Source organism: Arachis duranensis, chromosome 4 (genome assembly GCF_000817695.3).
Source record: "Arachis duranensis cultivar V14167 chromosome 4, aradu.V14167.gnm2.J7QH, whole genome shotgun sequence".
NCBI lineage: Eukaryota > Viridiplantae > Streptophyta > Magnoliopsida > Fabales > Fabaceae > Arachis > Arachis duranensis.
Genome location: NC_029775.3, coordinates 111,688,490 through 111,712,449, shown reverse-complemented (window position 1 = coordinate 111,712,449; position 23,960 = coordinate 111,688,490). Strand labels below are relative to the sequence as shown.

Here is a 23,960-nt window from a genome sequence, read left to right as displayed (position 1 = left end):
TAATGTGTTTTTTATAAAATTCTGAGAATAAAAATTAATAAAAAAACAAAAAATAAAACTTAAATCAAACGCATTCTAAAATTGTATTGTTTCATTGTTTTGTTTTTTCTTCTTCAAAAAATCTTTTTCATTTCCTATTACTCCATCAAAAACTTTTTCATTCTCTTTGATTTATTCAACTGAATTATTTTTTTGTTTCTTCCTCGAATTATCTTTCGTTCTCAACCAAAAAGTAAATAAAAGTAGGTATATTTCGTTTGTTTTTACAGTTTTGCCTTACACTGCTCCAGTGGTAAACAACTAGCTATTTGCTATAACCAACAGTTTTGAATTGAAGAAACGCAACAGTTGTTTGAAAACTCAGGCACATAACCTTGCAAAAAGCTTTGGCAATTTGGATTGTTATACATTAATGAAAATTAATTTTGATAAAAAATGGATGGCAACTATAAGAAAACAGAGTAAAGGAGAATATATGCAACAAAAAAACAATTTTTATTTCCATGAATTTCCCAAAGAAATTAATAGGAGGTGAAAATACATATACATACTGAGGTAATGTTCAATTTGATTCTTGAAAATTTCAGTGCTCATCAAAATAGTAATTGACTTTTGTAAATGACAAATTAGTCATGCATTTACAAATTGTGAATCTCATTCGTCCTAATTCAATTACCGTTAACATGGAAATGTTAGGAGCAATGCTAGGGGGCCAGCAATTTTTATAATTGTTAGCCATCAACTAACCATCAATGATGATTTGATGGTGTGAGATTGGTATGAGATTTCATCTAATGACTTACCTTCCTCTGCTGGTTACATGCTGGCCAAAATTCAATAAAATTGCTGCCCCCTAGACTTTTCCAATGTTAACTAGGGTAATATCCAAATAGGATGACAAAAAGAGTCCACATCTGTTAAAAATGTTTGGCAACTCCCATCTTCCAAATCGAAGATGCCAATCTGTGAAGCGGGAGTAGTGTTTTCAAAGTACACTTCACGTCTGTCATGCATGTCATCTGTAAAGTAGATTTGATTTCCTCTGCAATTCAAAAAATTACTTGGCAGTATTTGAACAGAAGAATTGCTTCCAATTACTAGTATGTAATTCCCCAAACTGTGTATTCTTGACCATGTTTTCTCATTTTTCTTCAATTCATAGACATCAAATTTGACAGTCTCGCACTTGCAGAACCGTTTTTGATTCTTCATGTAATACCTATGTCTTACCCCTTTTACCAGCATCAATAGACTTCTATTATCACCTCCAATTAGATAGTAATAACAATTAGGCATTCCTACATTGGATGGAGGTGGTGTGGCTTCATGTTTTCCTCCCACTGGTCCTGACTTTGTTCTTGTATCAAATTCATATAGTTGGCCATTACCGTCTACTGCAAATATTTTCTCTTCAAAAAATATGACATCATGAATGTCGACTAGATCTCTTGTTGGAAATCTAATCCATCTCTTCTCGTTGGGCATGTAAAAGGCCAATTCTAGAAATAATCCATATATGACCACTGCTATAAAATCACTGTCATTGTCATTGTTAGGAGTTGAATTTATAATAGCCTTCCAAATTTGGTCTTGATGCACGAAAATGGTATTTCTAGTGATAATGAGGCCCTTATAACACAGAGTACATTTATCCCCATTAATATTAATTACATTTGGAAGAGTTGAAACTGGAGGAAGATCCAAGTGAACCTTTGTAAATGGATTTAGGATTCTCACAGTACCTTCATATACCATTACAATGATCAACCATCCATGACAAGAACCACACATGATGTTGTCTTGCATATCTGGTAACATGAGGTGATAAATCCTCTTCTCTTCGAGACCACGAGCGTCAAGAATTCCTTCATCCTCGGGAGCACGAACTTCTTCTTCAAGAGCATGAGCTTCTTCTTCGAAAGATTCTTTAACGGCACTGCCAGTAGATAGTACCAGCCACGGAACTTTGTTGCCTTCAGGAATCTTTGGAAGTTTCAAGTTCCATTGCTTACAAACCAATCGAAGTTGAATGTAATTGTTATATGAATAGAACCGTTTATTAATTTCGTTAAACAAATCTTGATGAATGTCAGACCATCGATCAAACTCACCCATTGCAAATTTCCGATGAGACGCAAACTGATTTACAGAATAAAGGAAAAGGCTACTAAAAAAAATAGATGGTTATTATATTTAAAGACGATATAAGTTTTTTTTTTTTGTGACTGATATAAGATAAGATTTGACACATTTAAAATTAACCATAGTTAGTTAATTATTGTGTTTTTCAAAATTTAAACTGATTTCTCATTTTTTAAAAAGATCCCCTACATTTAGACGCTATGTTTAGAGATAATCTTGGAGTTTAGTCTTATATATAATTATGGAAAAGTATAGGGTACCAACATATTATCTGCCAATTTATTGCAACAATGATTAATTATTATATTTTAAATACATATATAAAGAGACACATCCAAAAAATATATCTATAAAGACACTTCTATTAAACACAGTTATAAAAAAGACATTTTTATTAGACACATCCACAAAGATACTTCCATTCAATACACTTATAAATAAGAATTGACGGATGTTGGCAGAAATGTTGTTGATACGTAGCGAGATTGATTAATTATATATCGTGTTGGTCTGCTGTATAAAAATAAAATTTCAGATACTAATTTGAAAAATATCTATGTATAGGATTTAGTAGCACTTTTAATAGTTGTTCTAGCAAAAGATGTGGTACAACGCCAATGAGTAATAGTTCAAATGACATAATCTCCTCATACTCAATTAAGAGGTTGCGGGTTCGAATTTTCTATCTTTCGTAAAAAAAAAAAGATGTGGTACAACCGTACAAGAATGAAATAGAATATTATTTGTAGATGAGTACTTGTATAGCCATTAAAGAGCCTACATAAATGGTTGGTTAATTTTTTTTTTTTGGACTAAATGGTTGTTTAATTTTTCGGTGACTAAATGCTTGGTTAATTTGTATTAGAACATTGGAAGTGATTTTGGAACGATAATAAAAATCAGTAATGTTAAAAGAGAGATAAAAAAATAATTCATTTAATTTATCATCATAATGTGATTTTTTTTGTGACTTATCATAATGTGATTTAATATTGCTAAGCAATTTAATATATTTTCATTAATTAAAAATATAAAGTTAAACTTAATTGTTTATGTTGATGGAAAAATTCATTAAAAATTAAAAATATGCTTGATTTGTATTTTTTTAAAAACTTATATTAAAAAAATAAAATATTATTTTAATCATTTAATTTAAGTCTTAATTTCGAATATGTTCTCCTGACCCATAATTTAGCAAGCCTAAAATCACTGAAACTCACTAACATTTTATAAATATTATTATTTAATCAACATTCTACAAATATCAATATTCAGATTTATATTATTATCTATTTAAATAAGTAACTAATTCTCATAATATTTTTTATTAATTTAGAAAAAAAAATCTCAATAACTTCTTTAATAAAAGTACACAATTATCTACTATTAAAGATGAAACCACCTTATAAAGTGGTTATTAGTTTATTGTCTAAAATCTTTGCTAATTTTTTGATAAAGACATCGAAATCAACATCATAAAATAATCTAAATCTCACGTTTAAGCTCAATCCACAAATTTTACCATGCAACAGAACCTAACATTTAAAATATTATATTTTTGTATGAATCGTCTTATTTTATTATATTTTAATTTTGTTGGTCATTTTTTTTTTGCAAAAATACTCTTTTATCCATTAGATTATTTAGGTAATAACAAAAACTATAATTGTAGTGATCATGATAATAACGGTAGCGATTTGAGAGTGAAATTTACAAAATAATAATAATAAAAAAGATAATAATAGATGAAAAATAGTATTTTTGAGAAAAAAAATTAATTTTGACTAAAAGATTAACATAATATTTTTTTATTAAAAATTAAAATTTAATTTCAATGTACTAATAATTTAAATATTATATAATCGTGTAATTATAATTATTTTTTTAAATAATTATCTATATACTTAAAATAAAATTCTAAAGATTAGGGGAAAAACCTACCAAATACTCTAAGAAATTTTTTCATTTATAAAATAAAAAAATATTATTTTTTTTAATATGATTTTTGAATTTTAATTTTTTAAATACGAAATTTTTTTTTTGGTATCTAAGTAAGTTTGTCGGACTCTATAAAAATGGGCAAGTTCACCTAACCCCAGTGAACTCTATAAATTTTATAGAGTTCGCATAACTCCGACGAACTTTCTTTTAAGTTTTTTTCTTGAAGAAGCCTTGTTGTCCATGTATTTTTATATATTCCTATATACTATTTGAAAATGATGATAATGAATTAAAAAAACAGAATTGAAAAACCTAAAAAGGAATTCGCCGAGGGGTTAGGCGAACTCTATAAAATTTATAGAGTTTGCGGGGGTTAGGCGAACTTATTCATTTTCATAGAGTTCGACAAACTTGTTTAAATGCAAAAAAAATCGTATTTGAGAAATTAAAATAAAAAAATCATGTTGGGAGAAATAATATATTTTTTTTTATTTTATAAATGAAAAAAATCCAAATACCCTAATATGTCTTCATTTTTAATTAACGAAACCTTTAAAAAAATGTAAAGAAGTGCTTTGGGTGCGGAAGTAGTCAGTGCCTTATCCGTTTATTAGGTTTGTGAATTGTGCGAGCTGAGTGAGTAACTGCCATGGAGGTTGTTATGCAGATGATGCAGCCTCTCTGTTCCACCGTTATAACCGCCAAAACTCAACACCAATCACCACCTCACCTTCTTCCACATAAAACCCCTTCTTTAACCCGTTTTCCCTCTTTAACTTCCTCCTCCAATCTCCACCATCATTCTCGTAATTCCAAACCCGGTAAGCTTCTGTCTTTCTTTTTGCTTCCAAAACCTTTAAGAATTCATTACTGATTATTCATTTGCATGTTTGTGAATTTTGTTTGGGTTTAGGGTTGTATGCGGCGCAGGAGAATCAATTGAGCGTGGGGAATGAGGAGGATACCGATTCAACTGAATGGGCTCTCCAAGGTAATTGAAATCATAGTTTTGTGTGCTTCAGGTGCTTAATTTAACTCATGTTCTAATTAGAGGAGACTACATTTCATTGATACATAGATTATTGGATGTGTGGTTGAAAATGTTAGTCATGTTATCAATGTGAAGTGCGAACCATAACTACAATTTTTAATGCAATATCTTTCATTTGAAAACTGTTTCATTTCTGAGGATTTTGCAATCTAAAATGTTAGTTTGTTTTCCATGTCAATATGGCATTGGTGTTGGGTATTGGCATAATCCTGTGGACTTCTTTGGATTCTAAGTCATTAGACACTTTCTGGTTTCTTTTGTATGAGCCATTCTAATATGTGGATGTGGCTGATCAGAGGAAAGATTGTAAAATATTTGGATTAGTTGTCACAATGTTGAGCTTAACTCAGTATTGTTTTCAGATTTTTATTCCCTGAGGAAGGATGTTGAGCTTGCATCACAGCGTGTTGAAGAGATTAGAGGATCTTCTGGTCTGCAGCTATTGGAGCAAGAGCTTGCAGATTTGGAGGCGAAAGCAGCTGATAGCTCCTTTTGGGACAATCGAGCCAAAGCTCAGCAGACTCTTTCTACTTTGGCTGATGTCAAGGATAAGATAAACTTGCTCAATGAGTTTAAAACCCAGGTTAGATATTAATTATTCTTTCAATTATCCATGTTTAGCTTGAAAAAATTTATGCCATAATAGGAAGAATTGACCCTGGTTAATGACTGTCATTGCAATGAATATAGGTTGAAGATGCAGAAACGATAGTTAAGCTGACCGAGGAAATGGAATCCATTGATAGAGGGCTTCTTGAGGAGGCTGCGACTCTTATTAAAGAATTGAATAAATCGCTAGATCGATTTGAGCTGACTCAACTTCTTTCTGGTCCTTATGATAAAGAAGGTGCTGTTATCTCCATTACAGCTGGTGCTGGAGGCACTGATGCACAGGTAAATATCTATCTCTCTAGTGCCTTTTCTCTACTTGTTTTTTGCTTGGAATTCGAGTACTTGGTGCTGGTTCTGAGTATTCAGTTTCGACTTCTGTACGAAAATTATCATATCCAGTGCAGGACTGGGCAGACATGCTTCTTAGGATGTACGTAAGATGGGGAGAGAAACAGAGATACAAGACCAGAGTGGTTGAGAAATCCCCTGGAGAAGAAGCTGGGATAAAATCTGCAACCATCGAAGTTGAAGGTCGTTATGCTTATGGGTATTTATCTGGGGAAAAAGGAACGCACCGCATTGTTCGGCAATCACCTTTCAATGCTAAAGGTCTTCGTCAGGTAACAACCAACTTATTAATGTAGCCGAATGTCAGGTTGCAAAATAGTTGGTCGGTTTTAACATTGTTTACTTGGTTGTAACATCCAAACAGACAAGCTTTTCTGGTGTGGAAGTCATGCCCCTTCTCCCAGAAGAATCAATGAATGTAGAAATTCCCGAGGAGGACCTGGAAATCAGTTTTTCAAGGGCAGGTGGAAAAGGAGGCCAAAATGTGAACAAGGTTGAAACTGCAGTTCGAATTACACACATTCCAACTGGAGTAACTGTTCGCTGCACAGGTTCTTTACTTCTTTTGCACTGAAAATTTCTCTTTTTTCGTGATCCATTTGCGCTATCAACTACTTCTTATCTGGATGAGATTCAGTTTTCTTGTTTTTTCAATTGCAAGTTTTAACTGTAATAGACCATTGTGCAGAGGAAAGATCCCAACTGGCAAATAAGGTAAAGGCTTTAAGCCGTTTGAAAGCAAAGTTGTTGGTGATAGCCGAAGAGCAACGCGCATCTGAAATTAAGCAGATTCGGGGAGATGCAGTAAAAGCTGAATGGGGACAGCAAATACGAAACTATGTATTCCATCCATATAAACTCGTAAAAGATGTAAGAACAGCGTATGAAACCTCTGATATCACCTCTGTTATGGATGGAGAATTGGACCCCTTCATCAAATCTTACCTGAAATACAAGTACAATGAGGCACTGTCTGCAAGCGGAGTCAACTAATCAAACGCATATCATAGTTAGTTATAGTTCTTTTTGTCACAATCACACTCTGGAGTGTAATGTTTGGTGATTGTATTTGCGGGCCTTCGTACCAGTGCCAAATTAATTTAACTGCGAATTTATATTGCAGCAGTTCTTAATTGTCCGAAAATGAGTTGAATGCATATTGTATCATTGTATTACACCTGCAAAACTCAAATCTGATGTCTTTGTCAATGGCTTTTTGCGGGTGATGTATTTTTTTTTTTTAAATATGTATTTATAGGTTTTAACGCTTAGAAGAGTGGTGGTTCAGGGACTTAAAATAGTCATGGCCTCAGCTTTTAGTTGCATTCATTCCTTCATTGCTCAGATAGAAATTTCACAATTGTCTGAGACTGTTATTCAGTTCGAGACAAATAGTACTTTTAGATATCAGTTTGAATGCCTTGCATTTATGGTTTTAAAGGTGTAAAGTCAATTTTAGTTTATTTAGTTCGACAAAGTGAGATTGAATTTACATAAGTTATCCTAATATTATTAAAACTATATTATTTGAATGGATAATATTATTTCTTTATTCTAACATATAATTTTATTAGCTCTGGACAATTTCTCAGATTTTTTAAAAAAAAGATATAGCTAAAGACCTAAATTATTTACTTTTTCTTACGTTGAATATTTTTTTTCTTGGAGTCGACTTGTATTGCACAAAATTTATAAGACAACATGAGAAACCCCTTCTTATGGTAAACTCTTGACTCTTAACAAAATTGCAAAATTAACCAATTTTATATTAATTCAATTCCTTATCATCTTTCCTGTTTCTATAATGATGTTCAACACGTACATATTTAAATTTCAGTTATTTGAAATGGATAACTCTATCAATTTAAGTGTTTATACAAAAAATAACCAAAGCATTTTACACAGACGCATGCATAGACCTTGAATGACAGCAAGCCATTTAGGTTCAAAAAATAATCCTAACCTACATATACAAAGATGTGTACAACAAATACACGACCTATTGCAAGAATTGCTTATCATTGCTGCTCCTGTCTTCCTTTGGCTTCTGAAACTCCATTTGTTTGTTTATGTGAATTTCCGCACAACACATCAATTGCATGCACGTTTGATTCAACATCCTTAATCCAATTCATCAGCTTCTTGTGAACATCAAGGGAGACAAGATCCTTGCTCCTAAGTAACCTTACCAACTCCTCTGCTCCTTCCATATCTCCTTTACCTTTCAAGCATTCAAAAATGGCGGCCAAAATTCTCAAAACGGCATCCAGTGATGCCCCACTTAACAGACAGAAATGGCTTCTTTGATATATTCAATAGCCATTGAAAAATTACCTTGTTCAATATACCCACTTGAGAGATAGGACCAAGTCTTTGAATTTGGCTCTCGGTTGTTTATGATTGTCCAATCAACAACAGATTCAGCTGCCTCCATATTGCCCTTCTTGCTGTAAGCTCCAATCATCACGTTTGGAATCCAAATATCAAAACCCAGATTTTTAGATTCCCAATTCTTAAAATATATTCTCAGCACTTTCAAAGTCCTCAAACTTAAGAACTGAAGCAATTACAGCTAAATAAGCTCTACTGTATAACTTCCCACCTGTTGTTAAAAGTTTCCATAACCTCATCACTTCTTCTTTCTTGATCATTGCTGCATATCGAGTCATAAGGAAAGTAAGGGACCCTCTCCTCTTTTTGTTAGTTATGAGCCTCTCTGAATTCTTTAAGACATTAAAAGCTTTTTCAAAGAGCCCTTGTTTCCTATAACAATTGGCTGCAATAGCATAAACAGTCCAATCTAAATGCCAGTACCAAATCCGATTGTGCTCTAACAGTGCGAGAAGCTTGTCAATTCCCTCCGTATTAGAAGAGGCAGCGTAAGCACTAATCAGGGTACCAAATGTATAGCTATTGAAATTAATACCCTCTTCTTGCATTTCACATATCAAATTTTCCAATTTGTCATAGTTCTGTGTTTGATAGTAGAGATTAAGCAAAACATTTCTTGACAAAATCGACGTTGCAAAACCCAAAGCTCTCATCTTCTCCCTGATGCTCTCTGCTCTATCCACATCCCTAGCATGAGCATAGCAATTAAGAAGAGAGCTGTAACATTCTCCAGTTCTTAAGTACTTCGGAATGCTATTAAAATAGAATTCTGCTTCTTCAAGTCCATTAACTTTCCCAATCAAGTCTAGTCTTATTGCAAGATCTCCAGATTTATGTTTGGAAGACCCTTTCTCGAACATCCACGACGATACCTGTAGAGATGATTCATGTTACCCCATAGAAGGTAAATGAAAAGGCATAAAAAAGTCAACACGCCTACCAACATACTAAGTTTGTTGCTGTAATAGTGGAAGAATTTAAGGCTATAGAAAGATCCCAAAACTTGAGAGAAAGAAACATTATTTTGAATCTTAGTCACACAATCAAATCGACCCACAAATCCCAGGGAATCAAAACAGAGATATATCATTCTTCTATCGTTGAGCAATATTGTCAATTAAACACTGAGAAACGACACCCTAAGAATGCAATTCATTAGTCCTTTTTAACAAAGGTTAGACCTTTAAAACACTCCCCAGTGAACACTTTCAATCACACATACCATGAAGTAAGGTTCACTCTGTCTTTTATCCTGCAACCAATATAACTTGGCTCCAACAAATTCCTCAACTCTGGGATAAAACTCTTACCCAAGACCTTATTTAAAGGTAACAAACAAGTCTCAGACAACTTGAATCAACAAATCTTTATCAGAGCCAAATCTATCATCAAGTAATGTCTAAATTTCTTCTAATTGAAATCTCACTAATAGTGCTCAAATTTCGTGTATATTATATTCTCACCAATTGGATCGCATTATGCAGCTAGATCAAAATTCATCGTATACTATGATTAAATAAATAAAAGAACAAAAAAAATCCACAGATTGAAATAATTTAATTAACTATTAAAAGTAATTTGTAGTAGCAAAAACAATACCTCGAGGGCGTTTCTATATCTTCTGCGTGATCTGAGTTTCCTGATAACAGATAGGAGTCTGTTATAGTTAACAGTTCCGCCATCTCTAATCCACTTCTCGATTATTGGAACCACCGAGGACGTCGCTTCAGGAGCCGTAAAGATCCGACGGTACAAGTCGCGCAAAAGAAGCTTCTGGAAAAACGGTGTCCTCGGTGTAATGTTTTTTCAGTATTTTTTATTTCTTCTTTTTGTCATAATCACACTTATGGTGTAATGTTTGGTGATTGTATTCGTGGGCCTTTCTATCAGTGCCAAATTAATTTAATTGCGGAATTATATTGCATCAGTTCTTAATGTTGTCTTGAAAATGAGTTGAATACATAATCTATCAACGCATATCACCTGCGAAACTCAAATCTGATGCCTTTGTCAATGGTTTCTCTGGTGATTTTTTTTTTTTTTGAATATATTTTTATAAAGTTTTAAACGCTTACAAGAGTGGTGATGTTATTTTATCAGATATATAGAAATGATGTGAACTTAAATAGTACATGGCCCCAACTTTTATAACGGTAGGGCATCCCTTCATTGCTCAGGTAGAAATATCTAATTTGTCTAAGACTGTTATTCACTTTGAGAGAAATAATACTTTTGGATATCAGTTTGAATGCCTTGCATATATGGTTTGAAAGGTAAGTTAAATTTCTATGTAAGTATGATTTTGCAAATTATGAACCAAATATACACGTAGCCAGTAGTAAAAATCAAATTTATTATTTGATACAAATAACTGAAGCACATTCACAAACTTAACCATGGCCATCACGATGCCTTCTTTTTTCCAAAGAGTAAGCTCATAGAGTATGTGCTTCCCTTCTCTGAAACAGCAGCTTCTACTCGATTTTTTCCAACCTACAGGTCGTTTATATAAGCTTATCAATGTGTAACATTCATGTGTTGTGACTGGTGGAACAATGGGAATACATAACAAACCAAGAATAACACGGAAACTAACAAAGCATAATCTTTTAGGGATGAAAAATACCTTGTCCATGACCCAATGACCAACGGTTGGCATGTACTGAACGAGATACATGACGGTGAGCACAGGCTGCAAAAATGTTCAAATTTACGAAAGTTGGGGGGCATTTAAGTTGAAAAGAGGAGGAATATTCAAACGAAAGCAAAAACAAAAGCGTTACCTGATAAATTACCACAAAAAAAAAAAAAAAACACAGAAAAATTACCTGATATGATATCCAAGCTTCCTTTAAGCCATGGGTTGCAGCAATAATAGTCAGCTCCGCACACTTTTCTGCAGGCACACGTTTCTGCAAACAGATTTTCAGATAAAAAGAACTTTCAATTACTCAAGTAATACAACATAGATCCAGAATTCAAGTAGACAAAATGTAACACGAAAACAAAAGGAAGAGGATACAGGTCAACGTTTCATTACTTTTGGTTTTGTTCAGCAAACATGAGAACAGCAACCAATATGATTATTTTTAAAGTGTCAATGTAACATGATAAATCTTGATTGCATAGTGTCAACAATCTTGATTTATCACTCAGTGGATAGGTAGATTCTAAAGATACATGTACCACAAATATGGTGGGAAGAAAATTCTGAAAATAATAGATTTAAGCTATCTTTCTTTTTCTTCAAACTACTAAAGAATGATTAATAAAATACTAAAAGAAGAAGATGAATTAGCAAAAGAATATATACCTCAGATGGAACCCTTGATCCAGCATTATTTGATGTTGCTATTGGACCAGGACAGACAACAGTGACCCTTATTCCTTGCTGAGAGAGCTGTTGCCATAAAACAATCAGTGGGCATGTCCTTATGTCTACTCTATGATAACCAAAGTATATTACAACAACCACTGCTGATATTCACTTTTTCTTCTCTTAGGAAAAAATATTATGAGTTTTATCATCTAGTATTCTAATACAGTAAGGTTTACTGGTGTTGGCTGCTTCCCTTTTTCCAAGAGATAATGAACGCTATCTACATACCTCAGAACGCAGAGAACTGAAGTACCCATTTAGAGCAAATTTAGAAGCAGAGTACACAGCCTGACCTGGCGCAGGTGTCTTTCCTGCAGCACTGCTCATCTGATATTAAACAGAATAAACTATAGCCACTTTAATAAACAGAAAATGGGATTAAAATAAATATTGAATAAGTCATCTAAAATTAGGTCTATTAGTAAATGGCATTTCACAATTAGTAATTAGTAGTGTGTGTGTTTGTGAGTCATTAGCATAGCCAGAAGTTAGTGCACCCAAAATATAAAACAAATGCCTTTGTGTAAAGCTAATTAGTTATACTCCTCACTTTTGCATTTGCACAATTCTTGGTTAGTAAATATATTCACTCACAAATATCTTCTTGCAAGCTCCACACAATATAGTTTCTAACCACATAGTATACTTTTGCTGTCTAAAATCCATAACCAAAATAAGATATTAATCAGAGCCATTCCCACATACCACCACAAAATGTCCTCGCCCCCTCTTCAACATGAAAGGTGCCAAGAGCTTTGTGAGTGTTATTGTCCCCAGAACATTGACATCAAATGTTGCCTGTTCAAGCAAAACAGGGTAATATAAAACCTCAGAATTGCTTCGAATGGTTTAAAAATAAAACTAACAAAGCAGAAAAAAAAAAATAAGTCTTCCCTTGTAAAATAAAATTTTTGGTAAACAGTGAATGTATGAGATACCTTGAGACCTTCTTCCGTTACATCTAAAGCTGATGATTTCTGCCAAAAGTGCAAAACAATAATAAATTCGAAAAATACCTTCAATTGAACAAGCATATGATGAAAGACGGATTTTTAAATTTGATAAGGTTAGGGGAAATCTGTAAAGTCTGACAAAAGGAATCACTATAACATACTAGAATGTAACAATATGCAAGCACTTCATGTCATTTTCTCAATTCTGGTGTTCAGTCAATTTCAATGAAGACAGTTACTACATGTAAACTGACTTGCGAAACAAACCCATAAAAGTACATAGCAATCATGATAGGTCTTTGTTGCCTTATGAAATTTAAGCATTACATATAAAAATCATCCACTCACTTACAGGGCGCTCAAAAGCTGCATTATGGATCATATAATCAACACCAGAACCGGGAAAAAAGGATTCTGCTTTCTCAACAGCCTTCCTAAGAGATTCCTCCCCAGATGCTAAATCCAGAGGCAAAATCTTTACTTCACCAGGTGCATGTTTACCTGGTGTTATTCAAATAACTTGATAGTTAATAGTAGCCCATGACATTACCCTATATCAAGTTTGCACATAGACATAAGATGAATGCATCATACCTTTCAGCTGTGTCCTTACTCGCTCTAGTTCAGCTTCATTCCTTGCAGAGATGATTAGCTTGGCCCCCAAACTTGCAAGTTGGTTAGCCAGAATCTCACCTACATACACACCATCAAAGAAACAAAACCAATCATAAACAAGGAAAAAGATTCAGGCAATTACAAAAATAGTACCTTAAGCCACTGCACAATATATATCAGTTCAAAAGCAAAAGCGAGCTAAGTTGGGAACCGAATGAGGCAATACAAAACTGCAATTTATCAAGCAGCATCCATTAAAATCATACGAGGTTATTTACATTTATATCGTTTTCGCTTGGTATTTGAATTCAATTGGCAAATAAACCACAAGTTTTATGTGTGTTTATGCAGTCTAATTATCACTCAGAGGAGATTCTTGGTTCTTACATATCAGCAGATTCATTTAAGTCTACTCATAATCTAACACTACGAACGAATCAATTATATATGAAAATTAAGGAAAAGAAAGGCATAGTTATAGAATTATAGCTACCAATTCCACGGCTAGCACCAGTGATCCAAACAACCTATTTGAGAAAACAAGAAAAAGAAATGATTAAACGATAGTGAAAATATGAAACGGCAACAGGATTAGGTCGAGCGAGAAGCACCTTGTCTTCAATTTCTTGTCGTTTCGGGTGCTTCTTAGACATCAAAGTGAAATCGCCTAACAATTGGAGAAACAAGAATGGAATAAGAAACGAGAATAGATAGAGAAATGAGAAAGGAGGTAAAAGTAAGTACCATAAGCGGTGGCGAATCTGAATAGGAATAACACGATAAGGCCAAGGAAGAGTAGCGCCACCACCATCTTGTTTCGTGAGTAAGTGCTATTGCCAACTGAACCTCCAACTGAATCCGTTACTGTGCGACTACTGAGTCTTAACTCTTAACTATTTACCATTTTAACCACAAAAATGCTGAATCAACATAAACAATCAACTACTGATCCATAATTTATATTTACAGATATTAAATGATGTAATTTACACTTATATATATATATTAATAAAAATAATCAGCTTAGAATAATAAAATGTTATATAGCAAATAATCGAATATATATTCTTATATTGTGATTGTTGGTGACCAATTTTTAATTTAAAAAAAATTACATATATACAAAAAATAACTCCTAACTTAAATCCTATATATTTGAATATATATACACATGATACTTTATATACTTTTANTCATGTTATTTTTTTTTTGTTAAAATTATTTTTTCAATCAATATGCCCTTTTAATTCTTAGTGATTTTCTTAGCAAATTTACTCTTATTTTTTAATATTTTTGTTTGTTCTTTATTAGTTTTATTTAAATTTTTTATATTTATTTAAATAAACAAATAAACTAACCCCTAGACAAGTACCTATCGTATGCCTTTGCGCTTTTTATGGCACTAAGGCTCAGAAAAGGATTAAGTTTTTTTTTTTTTGGACTTGCAAAGGATTAAGTTTACAGTTTAAAAATTGGATAATATGGGCTGGAAATGGAAGTGGAGCAAAGTTAAAAGGCTTTAGATTGGGCCCTAACAATAAGCTTAAAGCCCAACTTAACAGAAAGGAGCTTGATACCATATCAGTATTCACTATTCAGTATCCATTTTCAGCTAAAGGGAGAAGAACTGAGGAGTGAGAACCGAGAATAGAGAAGAAGCAAAGAAAGGTTTTAGGTTTTTGTTGTGGATCGATTTTGCAATGGCGGCGAGGAGAGTAGCTGGTTTGCCTCTCATGAAGTATCTCAGAGTTCAGGTTAACTCTCTTCCCAACCACGCTTCTCCTTTGAGGGTGGCACCCACCGTGTTGCTCCGCCGCTTCTCCGAGGAAGTTAGGGGCTGCTTCCTCGACAAGTCCGAGGTCACCGATCGCGTCATCTCCTGCGTCAAAAACTTCCAGAAAGTCGATCCTTCCAAGGTATTTTTCCATTCCCCTCATTTTTCGTTCTTGAATCGATGAATCTGATTCTCTCTGCAAATGCCGAATCGGTTCTGTTTCAAACTTTCAATATAAAGAGAACCCTTACTTCTATAATCGTAAGCGTTAGTTGTTGTAATTACCGGCTTTACGAATTGAGCTTTTGTTTTAGGTCTCTGATTAGTAGTTCAGTAGTACTAATTGATAGATCATACAATGTCAAGGGAGCAAAGGTGAATTTCCTGAATTTAGGGAATATTGTTAAAATTAAATATATGATCGTAATTTCGAAGGCTTATGAGGGATTACTCGTTAAAATGTTTCATTTCGGTTTTTGGTTGCTATTTTTGTTAAAATTAAAAGAAAGGCCGTCTTTTGCCTAGGATTAAAACAAATGCATCGTAATCTAGTATTATTATATTACTTCGAAATGTACATTCGTTAATCAAAATAAATGATAGATTATGATACTAAGCTTTTTAATTGAAATTAACAAAAAAAAAAAAAAAACTTGGTTGCTTTGGTTGATTTCCCACTTAAATGGGTGATAACATTTGTTGCATGCTTTATGCACATAGGATGTAGTTGTTGTTTTTGGATTGTTATGAGTGCATCTCATTCTCTAATGCACGTTCGCTTCCCTTGTAATAAACTTCAATTTATGACAAAGAAAATGCTCCTTGATTTCCTTTTATTGGTTCCTGAAATTTCCATTTCTAATGTTAAATTAAATGTGTGGACTTGTTTACTTCACACTTCAATTTGGTCAATGCCATGCCTGATATCTATCACGAGTGTGAGTAGATAGGAAACTGTTAGTTCCTTTTGATAGTTTTACTGTTATACAATAATAATAAACTAGGTGAATCCAAAAACTGACTTGTGCATTGGAACAAACCTCAGTTTTTGCGAGGTTCTACAAATGCAAGACAAGGGGTTGTTCTCCTATCACTGCCTAAAAAATTTTCTCTCATCAGTACGTAACCTATACTTTTTCCACCTTTTCCAGGTCACCCCAAATGCTCATTTCCAAAATGATCTTGGATTGGACAGTCTGGATTCAGTGGAGATCGTGATGGCACTTGAGGAAGAGTTTGGGTTTGAAATTCCTGATAATGAAGCTGACAAGATCAACTCAATCAATCTTGCGGTTGACTTCATTGCATCTCATCCTCAGGCAAAGTAGAGCAATCGTAGAGGCTGGTGTATAATTTTTCTTTTTGTTTCTCATGTAGTAGTGTAGAACTATCACTTCAAGATGTTTTTCTTATTCTTCTTGTTTGCTTCTAAAATGCAACTCAACTTTCTTACCCCATATAAAATCCCAGAAGATTATTAGCTGGGATTTGCCAGCTTGAATGGTACTTTGCTTTTGGTAGAATTGGCTTCTCAAAACTATACTATATTTTTCCCCCCAATATTCATGTCAATAAAAATGTGTCAGATTTCTCCATATTAAGTATTGACTTGAGTTGCCCTATTCTGAGGATCCAATGCATACTGCTAATCTATTTTGCTTTGTTTTACATTACAATGCCTGCCCTTTTGACATTAGAGTCCTAAGCCTTAACTTCCAGTTTATTTTTTTGTGGCATGCCACCTGGATTTTTAACCGATTCCATACATTAATGGATATAAGTTGTTACATGTTCAAAACTCAAGTGGCGTATTTGCCTATCGTGGTATTAACATAGAATCAAGGAGGTGAAGGTGCCTAAATTACCTTATAGCTCAAATCAAACAACAGATTATACCCCATAGTTGACGATATTTGCAGCTTGCAAAGAGTAGTCTCAAATAATTGCGTAGGTAGCCTTAAATCGTACGAAATACTGCTAGCTTGTCTTTGATCAATTAATCAAATAATTGCATAGGTAACCTCAAACCTAGCCATCCTATTTTAAGAGTTATTAGTGATGATTATTGATTAGTGATTACATATATCTAATATGTAGATGCGAAATTGAAACCTATACAAATTCTCATTCTGTATATTATTTTGTACGCTAGAATTGAATATGTATATATGGCTTCAATGGGAGGACAATCCTGCCTAGTTTACATTTGTAGAACAAAAGTAACAAATTATAGTTGGATTGTTTTACTTATTCTTAATTAAGGATTTTAAGCACGACTGAAAAACATTATTAGTGATTAGATACAAGCGCCTTAGTTTGATTCCCTTTTTTGTTTTTTGTTTTTTCAATATTATATCTTTACTAAGCTTAAACAAATATATTTAACAATATTTTTTAAAATATTAGTTTAAAAACCGAAAGTTATGATAATCTTAACATTTGAGACAATCATCAGGTCTGGAAGTTCCTGTTTAATCTTGTCATCTTGGTTTTCCTAACGAAAATTTGACACTTGACATTATATGAGATTATCTACATTTCTTTTTAAACCAATTTTTCGAACTTTCATCGAAGAATTGAGAATGAAGTAGGAAAATGAAATAGAGCAATTGAATTCATAATTTTCATGTCATGAGTCATGACCATAAGCACATATACGAGTGATAATTAGTAAATTTTTCTATGGACCAAGTCAAGTGAATAAGGAACACAATAAGTTTAGTGGACTTTGGAGTTGACTGACATTGTCATCATCATTGAACATTCTAACGCGCCCCTTCTTGGAAAGTACCTTATTAACCCTTTTCTCTCTTTGCCTTGTTGTTTGGTTTGATGACTTTCATGAAACACAAGGTCTCGTGGACCTTGACTTACAAAAAATTCATTCACATCAAATATATAACCCAAATATATATAAATATATGACAGAAAAAATAATAGAAATTATACCATTGGATATAGCTACGTCTAAATTGGCCCTCTATTGGACAAAATTTTAACACCAATCATGCTTTTTCAAGGAATCAACATCGTGTGTTCCTTTCCACAAGTAGGGAACACACCAAAAGCATAAAGCAAAGATAAGTAAATAAATAAAAATAAAAAGGATTCTCAAAGCTTATTTTGTATTAGCTTTATTATTAAACTTCTAATAACCTTGCTAGTGGACCATAATTACTGTGTGCATGGCATATAAGTAATTAAGAAGGCATGGAAGGGCTAAGAAGTAAAACGGTCCTCTATAAGTAGCTCAAGTCTGCAACTTGAACTTGGCACTACCCAATATGGCTAATAATAATGCATTAACTGAGTTAAAGAAGCTTGCTTTGTTTTGCTTTGTGCTGATACATGTTTCTGTTTCTGTTTCTGAAATCATTTTTGAAGAGCGCTTTGATGGTTAGTATTATTGTTTTTTCTGCTTTTGATCACTTGATGCTTATTTTTAATATTTCATTGGTATTATTATAAAATATCTGATTGGTTGGTTGAGTTTGGTGAGTTAGTCATAACTGAAAGTTAGTTACTTTGTAATAATTGGTTATATTATTAGTTATTATTTTTTACTGTGCTTTACAACCAAACTCTATGGCTAGTGTTGTAATTAACTAATTATCATACAATAATTATATACCATGTTTGGATTTTTGAAACAATAATAAAGTTCACAAACTAAGACTAAGAAGTCAAGTACCAAAAGTCAAACAAATGTGTTGGATTGGTAATTCAGCTTATAGTTTTGCAGGGTGGTCTTAGTTTTTTACATTGATGGTGAAATATGGTTATTTATGTGTTTGGATTTTTCTTTTTTAGATGGATGGAAAGGTCGCTGGGTGACATCCGATTGGAAAAAAAGCGAAGGAAAAGCCGGTTCGTTCAAGCACACGGCCGGAGAATGGTCGGGAGACCCAGATGACAAAGGTACTTGTTAGTTGTTACTGCCATTTTTAGTTAGTGGCAGTTAAGTTTACAGCACTCAATGAAGAAAGGAAATTTCATTTAACAGAGATATCATGTGCAAGTGAATTTTATTCTAGTTATGTTTGAGGCAATGACCAAAATAAATGAATGAACTTCATTCTATTGATTATGGTATTGGTGATGAAAAGCTAAATGAATGGATTCACTTTATAGACTTCTATTTGTCTCCTTTCCTTAATATGCAACGTTATGTGTGATTTTTTAGGCATTCAAACATCTCATGATGCCAAACACTTTGCCATCTCTGCAAAGATACCAGAATTCACCAACAAGAACAGAACATTGGTCCTCCAATATTCTATAAAATTTGAACAAGATATCGAGTGTGGTGGCGGTTACATAAAGCTCCTCTCTGGTTTTGTCAATCAGAAGAAGTTCGGCGGCGATACTCCTTATAGGTGTGTTGCTTATCCCACATTCTTCAATTTGTCAATGCTTCTTGAATTATCAAGTGATCAAATATCAATCTGCAATTTGAATAATCTAACTCTCAAAGAATATTAACCAATTTTCATCACTTCCTCTTTTGTACTAATGGCATTTAGAAGCCTAAGTAATGAGAATTAAAAGCATTATCAAAAAGGAATAAAAAGCTGAACAAAGTGGATGGATGTATATTTCTGTCCTCTTTATCCGAATTTTCGACAAAAATGGATGTTATACTGACAGAATCTCTACAGCTTAATGTTTGGACCAGATATATGTGGAACAGACACAAAGAAGCTCCATGTCATACTCTCATACCAGGGTCAAAACTATCCCATCAAGAAGGACCTGCAATGTGAAACTGACAAGTTAACTCATTTCTACACATTCATTCTTAGGCCGGATGCGTCATACAGTGTCTTGATTGATAATAGAGAGAGAGATTCAGGAAGCATGTATACAGATTGGGACATTCTTCCACCACGGAAACTCCGAGATACCAAGGCGAAAAAGGTTTGATATTGAGCTGTTTTACTTTGCAAATAGCCAGTTTCTAAACCAGGTTTATTAGCATGACATGGTGCTTTTAAGTTTGATTTCTTGTGATCAAGCTATGATTCTGTACAGTTTTATTTTGACATTAAAACATCTTCCGATTCGCAGCCTAAAGACTGGGACGAAAGGGAATTCATCGAAGACCCTGATGATGTCAAACCTGAGGTATCCAAAAGTTCTAAATTTTCATGAGTTATAAGTGAACAAGGGATGGTGCTTTTGGTGTTTGAGATGATTGCAAACTTATTTATTTGTTTTTTGGTGCTGCAGGGATATGATTCAATCCCAGCTGAAATTCCTGATCCAAATGCTAGAGAGGTTAGTTGATAGTTGCATCCTCATTTTCCCCCATTTCATCTTACATTCTTTCTTCGTTGGTTTGCATCATTTTGGTTTTTCAAAGCTCTGTGATGATGAGATCAATGAAAAAACAATTTGAAGCAAAATATCTCATACTTATTCTTATGTTTGATTAGCCTGAAAACTGGGATGAAGAGGAAGATGGTATCTGGAGGCCACCAAAGATACCGAATCCAGCATACAAAGGACCATGGAAAAGAAAGGTTTGTGGCTGCAAGCATTAGGCCCTTTTTTCTGTGTTGTTTTTCCTCATCTTAGATTCAACCTTCATGTTAAACAGAAAATCAAGAACCCTAACTACCAAGGGAAGTGGAAAACTCCATGGATAGATAATCCTGGTATGTTCAAATGAATCCTTAGGTTCTTTGTCAAATTTTAGTGTATATTACAAACTCTCTTGCATACAATTGAATGCTTAAGTTTCATTCTTTTTCTCTGTATCAGAGTTTGAAGATGATCCTGATCTTTATGTACTTAAGCCTATCAAGTATGTTGGCATCGAAGTTTGGCAGGTATGGTGAATTTCTTGGATTATGCTGGAAACATTTTTTGGCCAAAATTGGTGCAGCAGTTAATGAAGGAAACTGAATATTCTGGTTCAGGTGAAAGGTGGTTCAGTTTTCGACAACGTTTTGATTTGTGACGATCCTGATTATGCAAGACAAGTTGTTGATGAAGTTTTTGCCAATAGAGAGGTGAGGTTTTCTATTCGAATCGCATTCGATTTAGCTTGAAATCACACTAGTATACCTTGAACAGAAAAAGATACATTAAAGGAATACATTGAAAAATTTATACATAATGGACTAATATAAGGACAACTTCAAAATGTATGATATTGAAGGCTTTCATATTTCAGTATGCAATCATAATGAAGCTGCTACTGTGGATTATAATTGATTCTCCTTTAACATGAACTTTGTTTTTTGGCTTATTAGATTGAGAAGGAGGCTTTTGAGGAAGCAGAAAAAGTGAGAAAGGCCAAAGAGGAAGAGGTACATAGACATATATACACCTTTTTGAGTTCCATCATCTGTTTTGAAAGACAATCTAGTTTCCTTTCAAGGATTTTAAAACCTTTCTTTGTGCAGGAGGCTCAAAGAGCAAGAGAAGAAGGCGAGAGGCGCAGGCGAGAGAGGGGCCATGATCGACGATACCGGGACAGATATAAAGACAAATACAGAAGGGTTTGTACCGAGATAATACTCAAATTTGTCCCTAAAAGAAAATACATTCTCCAAATTGGTCATTGAAAAATTTTGTTAGTCATATTAGTCCTTAAAAGATACAACTCTGAGTCAAATTGATACTTCCATTCATTAATGATGTGACACTTGGCATGATGACATGACAAGTTAATGTCACATGACACATTATTATTTAACTTACGAAATGACCAATTTGACTTACAGATAGGACTAATATGATTAACAAAATCTTTCACGACTAATTTGGAGAATGGGTTATATTTTAGAGACAAATTTGAGTATTATCTCGGTTTGTACCTTTGCCTGAATTGACTTCAATTTTTACTCTTCTTTTGTTTAATGAATCTTGTTTAGATGCTGATTTCTGTTGCATTTCTTTTTCAACAACCATTGCACTGAATTGTTCTTTTTTCGATGTGCAGCATCGCCGTTATGACTACGATCATGTAAGTAGCATACTTTTCCAGCATTTCTTCTTTCTAATGCTAAATAGATTCACTGGAGATAGAGAGTAGTATTTTTATGATCATTCTCAACATTTGTTCACTATAATTTAAAACCTTAAACGTAATGCCAAGTTTTCATATCATAGCATTCATTGATAAAAAGGATTAAGTGGGAAGAAGCTATCATGTCTTATATGTTACTGAAAAATATGTTCACTTTGATGTGCAGGATGAGCTCTAAAGCAGTTATGTTTCCTTCTTTTCCAATCTCGTTGACAAGAATTTGCTGACCAAGAAAAATGGCCGCCCTTCCTATCTCATCCACAAGAATGTCCCAATCGATCATTCGATCCCACGAGTTTAATTTCTATGTAGTGTCAATGTTTTGTTTTAAATTGTTCTTATACGAGGTATGTGCATCGAAGCAGACTTGACTTTCGAAAATGACCAAATTAGTCCCTGAATTTACAAATTGTGAATCTCCTTAGTCCCTAATTCAATTGTCGTTAAAACAATGCCGACACGGAGTATTTAAGTGTCAGTGTGGCATCCACAATGGTAAGATAACATGGCTAAGTCTTTAATATGATCAAATAGGTGTCATGAATTAGTTTCTTGGATTCATCTTGGTTAATTGGTTTTATATTGGTGTGAGATACCTATTTGACCATACTGAAATCTTAGCCATGTTACCTTTCCATGTCAATATTAATGCTAGTTGAATTACGGAAGAATGAGATTCACAATTTATAAATTCAACGACCAATTTGGTCATTTACAAAAATCAAGTACTATTTTGATGAGCGCTGAAAATTTCTCGGACATTACCTCAGTATATATATGTATTTTTACTGTTAATTTCTTGGGAAAATTCATGGAAATAAAATTTGTTTTTTGTTGCATATTTTCTCCTTACTCTGTTTCCTTATAGTTGCCATCCATTTTTCATCAATGTATAACAATCCAAATTGCCAAAGCTTTTTGCAGTGCATGAGTTTTCAAACAACTGTTGCCTTTCTTCAATTTAAAACTGTTGATTATAATCTCTATAGTTCATAACTTCATATATAATTCAGGTTCAGTAAATGTTAGCTGTTTAGTGTTTACCACTGGAGCAGTGTAAGGCATAAATGCAAAAGCAAACGAAATATACCTACTTTTATTTATTTTTTGGTGGAGAACGAAAGATAATTCGAAGAAGAAACAACAAAAAATTCAGTTGAATAAATCAGAGAGAATGAAAAAGCTTTTGATGGAGTAATAGGAAATGATACTGATTAAATAATGCAACAGCATCATTAAATTACTCGTTTATCAATATTCTCTTGAGGAACCATGCAATCTGAACAGTTGTCAATAATTAAACATGGCATTGTCACAACTCAATTTAATTGGGGAAGTTCTAAGACCATTGTTTCAAATCTTACCGGGAATACATGAACATCCAGTACAATTTTTTTCTTTAACTACCAATGAATGATGTAAAATTGTAAACTACTTTTAAATTATAGGTTTATCTATAGAGCACATGCTAAGATTATAAAATAAAAAAATTTTAGTTAAAAATATAAAAATTTAAATTTTTAATATATTTATTTTATGAAGAGTGTTATGATGTGAGATTACATCCAATGGTAGAAGATCACTTTTTTTTTTTGATGATTAAGTGTTAACCACAAAACACAAAAATTACTGTGTCCTAAACTTTCTCATATTTTATATTTCATCAAATAAAAATATTTAAAATTTTTCACTAATAATAAACTTATCATATGTTCTTG

General features: G+C 33.2%; 7 protein-coding genes across 7 annotated transcripts; 3 read left to right on the top strand and 4 right to left on the bottom strand.

Moving 5' to 3' along the window:
• Positions 1-873: 873 nt before the first annotated feature.
• On the bottom strand, positions 874-2,115 carry LOC107485906 (putative F-box protein At5g55150). Its single transcript, XM_016106439.1, has one exon. It carries the CDS (start codon positions 2,113-2,115, stop codon positions 874-876), a length of 1,242 nt encoding a protein of 413 aa, XP_015961925.1.
• Positions 2,116-4,658: 2,543 nt separating this feature from the next.
• On the top strand, positions 4,659-7,474 carry LOC107485941 (peptide chain release factor PrfB1, chloroplastic). Its single transcript, XM_016106474.3, has 7 exons — positions 4,659-4,904; positions 4,997-5,074; positions 5,497-5,717; positions 5,825-6,028; positions 6,151-6,366; positions 6,459-6,645; positions 6,783-7,474. Exons 1-7 carry the CDS (start codon positions 4,733-4,735, stop codon positions 7,085-7,087), a joined length of 1,383 nt encoding a protein of 460 aa, XP_015961960.1. The 5' UTR covers positions 4,659-4,732; the 3' UTR covers positions 7,088-7,474.
• A 435-nt stretch (positions 7,475-7,909) lies between these two features.
• LOC107485943 (pentatricopeptide repeat-containing protein At2g20710, mitochondrial-like) lies at positions 7,910-10,284 on the bottom strand. The gene is made up of 2 exons (XM_016106476.3): positions 10,085-10,284; positions 7,910-9,357 (listed from the first exon to the last, which is right to left on the bottom strand). Exon 2 carries the CDS (start codon positions 9,343-9,345, stop codon positions 8,608-8,610), a length of 738 nt encoding a protein of 245 aa, XP_015961962.1. The 5' UTR covers positions 9,346-9,357; positions 10,085-10,284; the 3' UTR covers positions 7,910-8,607.
• Positions 8,113-8,558, bottom strand: LOC107485905 (uncharacterized). The gene is made up of 2 exons (XM_016106438.1): positions 8,429-8,558; positions 8,113-8,315 (listed from the first exon to the last, which is right to left on the bottom strand). The coding sequence occupies exons 1-2, from the start codon at positions 8,556-8,558 to the stop codon at positions 8,113-8,115; spliced, it is 333 nt and encodes a 110-aa protein (XP_015961924.1).
• Positions 10,285-10,669: 385 nt separating the features above from the next.
• LOC107485942 (uncharacterized) lies at positions 10,670-14,344 on the bottom strand. Its single transcript, XM_016106475.3, has 12 exons — positions 14,177-14,344; positions 14,044-14,099; positions 13,926-13,959; positions 13,412-13,510; positions 13,170-13,318; positions 12,803-12,841; positions 12,570-12,662; positions 12,093-12,191; positions 11,799-11,885; positions 11,314-11,397; positions 11,112-11,177; positions 10,670-10,978 (listed from the first exon to the last, which is right to left on the bottom strand). Exons 1-12 carry the CDS (start codon positions 14,241-14,243, stop codon positions 10,889-10,891), a joined length of 963 nt encoding a protein of 320 aa, XP_015961961.1. The 5' UTR covers positions 14,244-14,344; the 3' UTR covers positions 10,670-10,888.
• A 666-nt stretch (positions 14,345-15,010) lies between these two features.
• Positions 15,011-16,801, top strand: LOC107485940 (acyl carrier protein 2, mitochondrial). Its single transcript, XM_016106473.3, has 2 exons — positions 15,011-15,348; positions 16,358-16,801. Exons 1-2 carry the CDS (start codon positions 15,133-15,135, stop codon positions 16,532-16,534), a joined length of 393 nt encoding a protein of 130 aa, XP_015961959.1. The 5' UTR covers positions 15,011-15,132; the 3' UTR covers positions 16,535-16,801.
• Positions 16,802-18,445: 1,644 nt separating this feature from the next.
• Positions 18,446-23,081, top strand: LOC107485938 (calreticulin-3). The gene is made up of 14 exons (XM_016106472.3): positions 18,446-18,602; positions 19,017-19,124; positions 19,390-19,582; positions 19,865-20,123; positions 20,274-20,330; positions 20,436-20,483; positions 20,642-20,728; positions 20,806-20,863; positions 20,970-21,037; positions 21,128-21,220; positions 21,464-21,520; positions 21,617-21,712; positions 22,156-22,179; positions 22,409-23,081. Exons 1-14 carry the CDS (start codon positions 18,491-18,493, stop codon positions 22,418-22,420), a joined length of 1,272 nt encoding a protein of 423 aa, XP_015961958.1. The 5' UTR covers positions 18,446-18,490; the 3' UTR covers positions 22,421-23,081.
• The last annotated feature ends 879 nt before the right edge of the window (positions 23,082-23,960 follow it).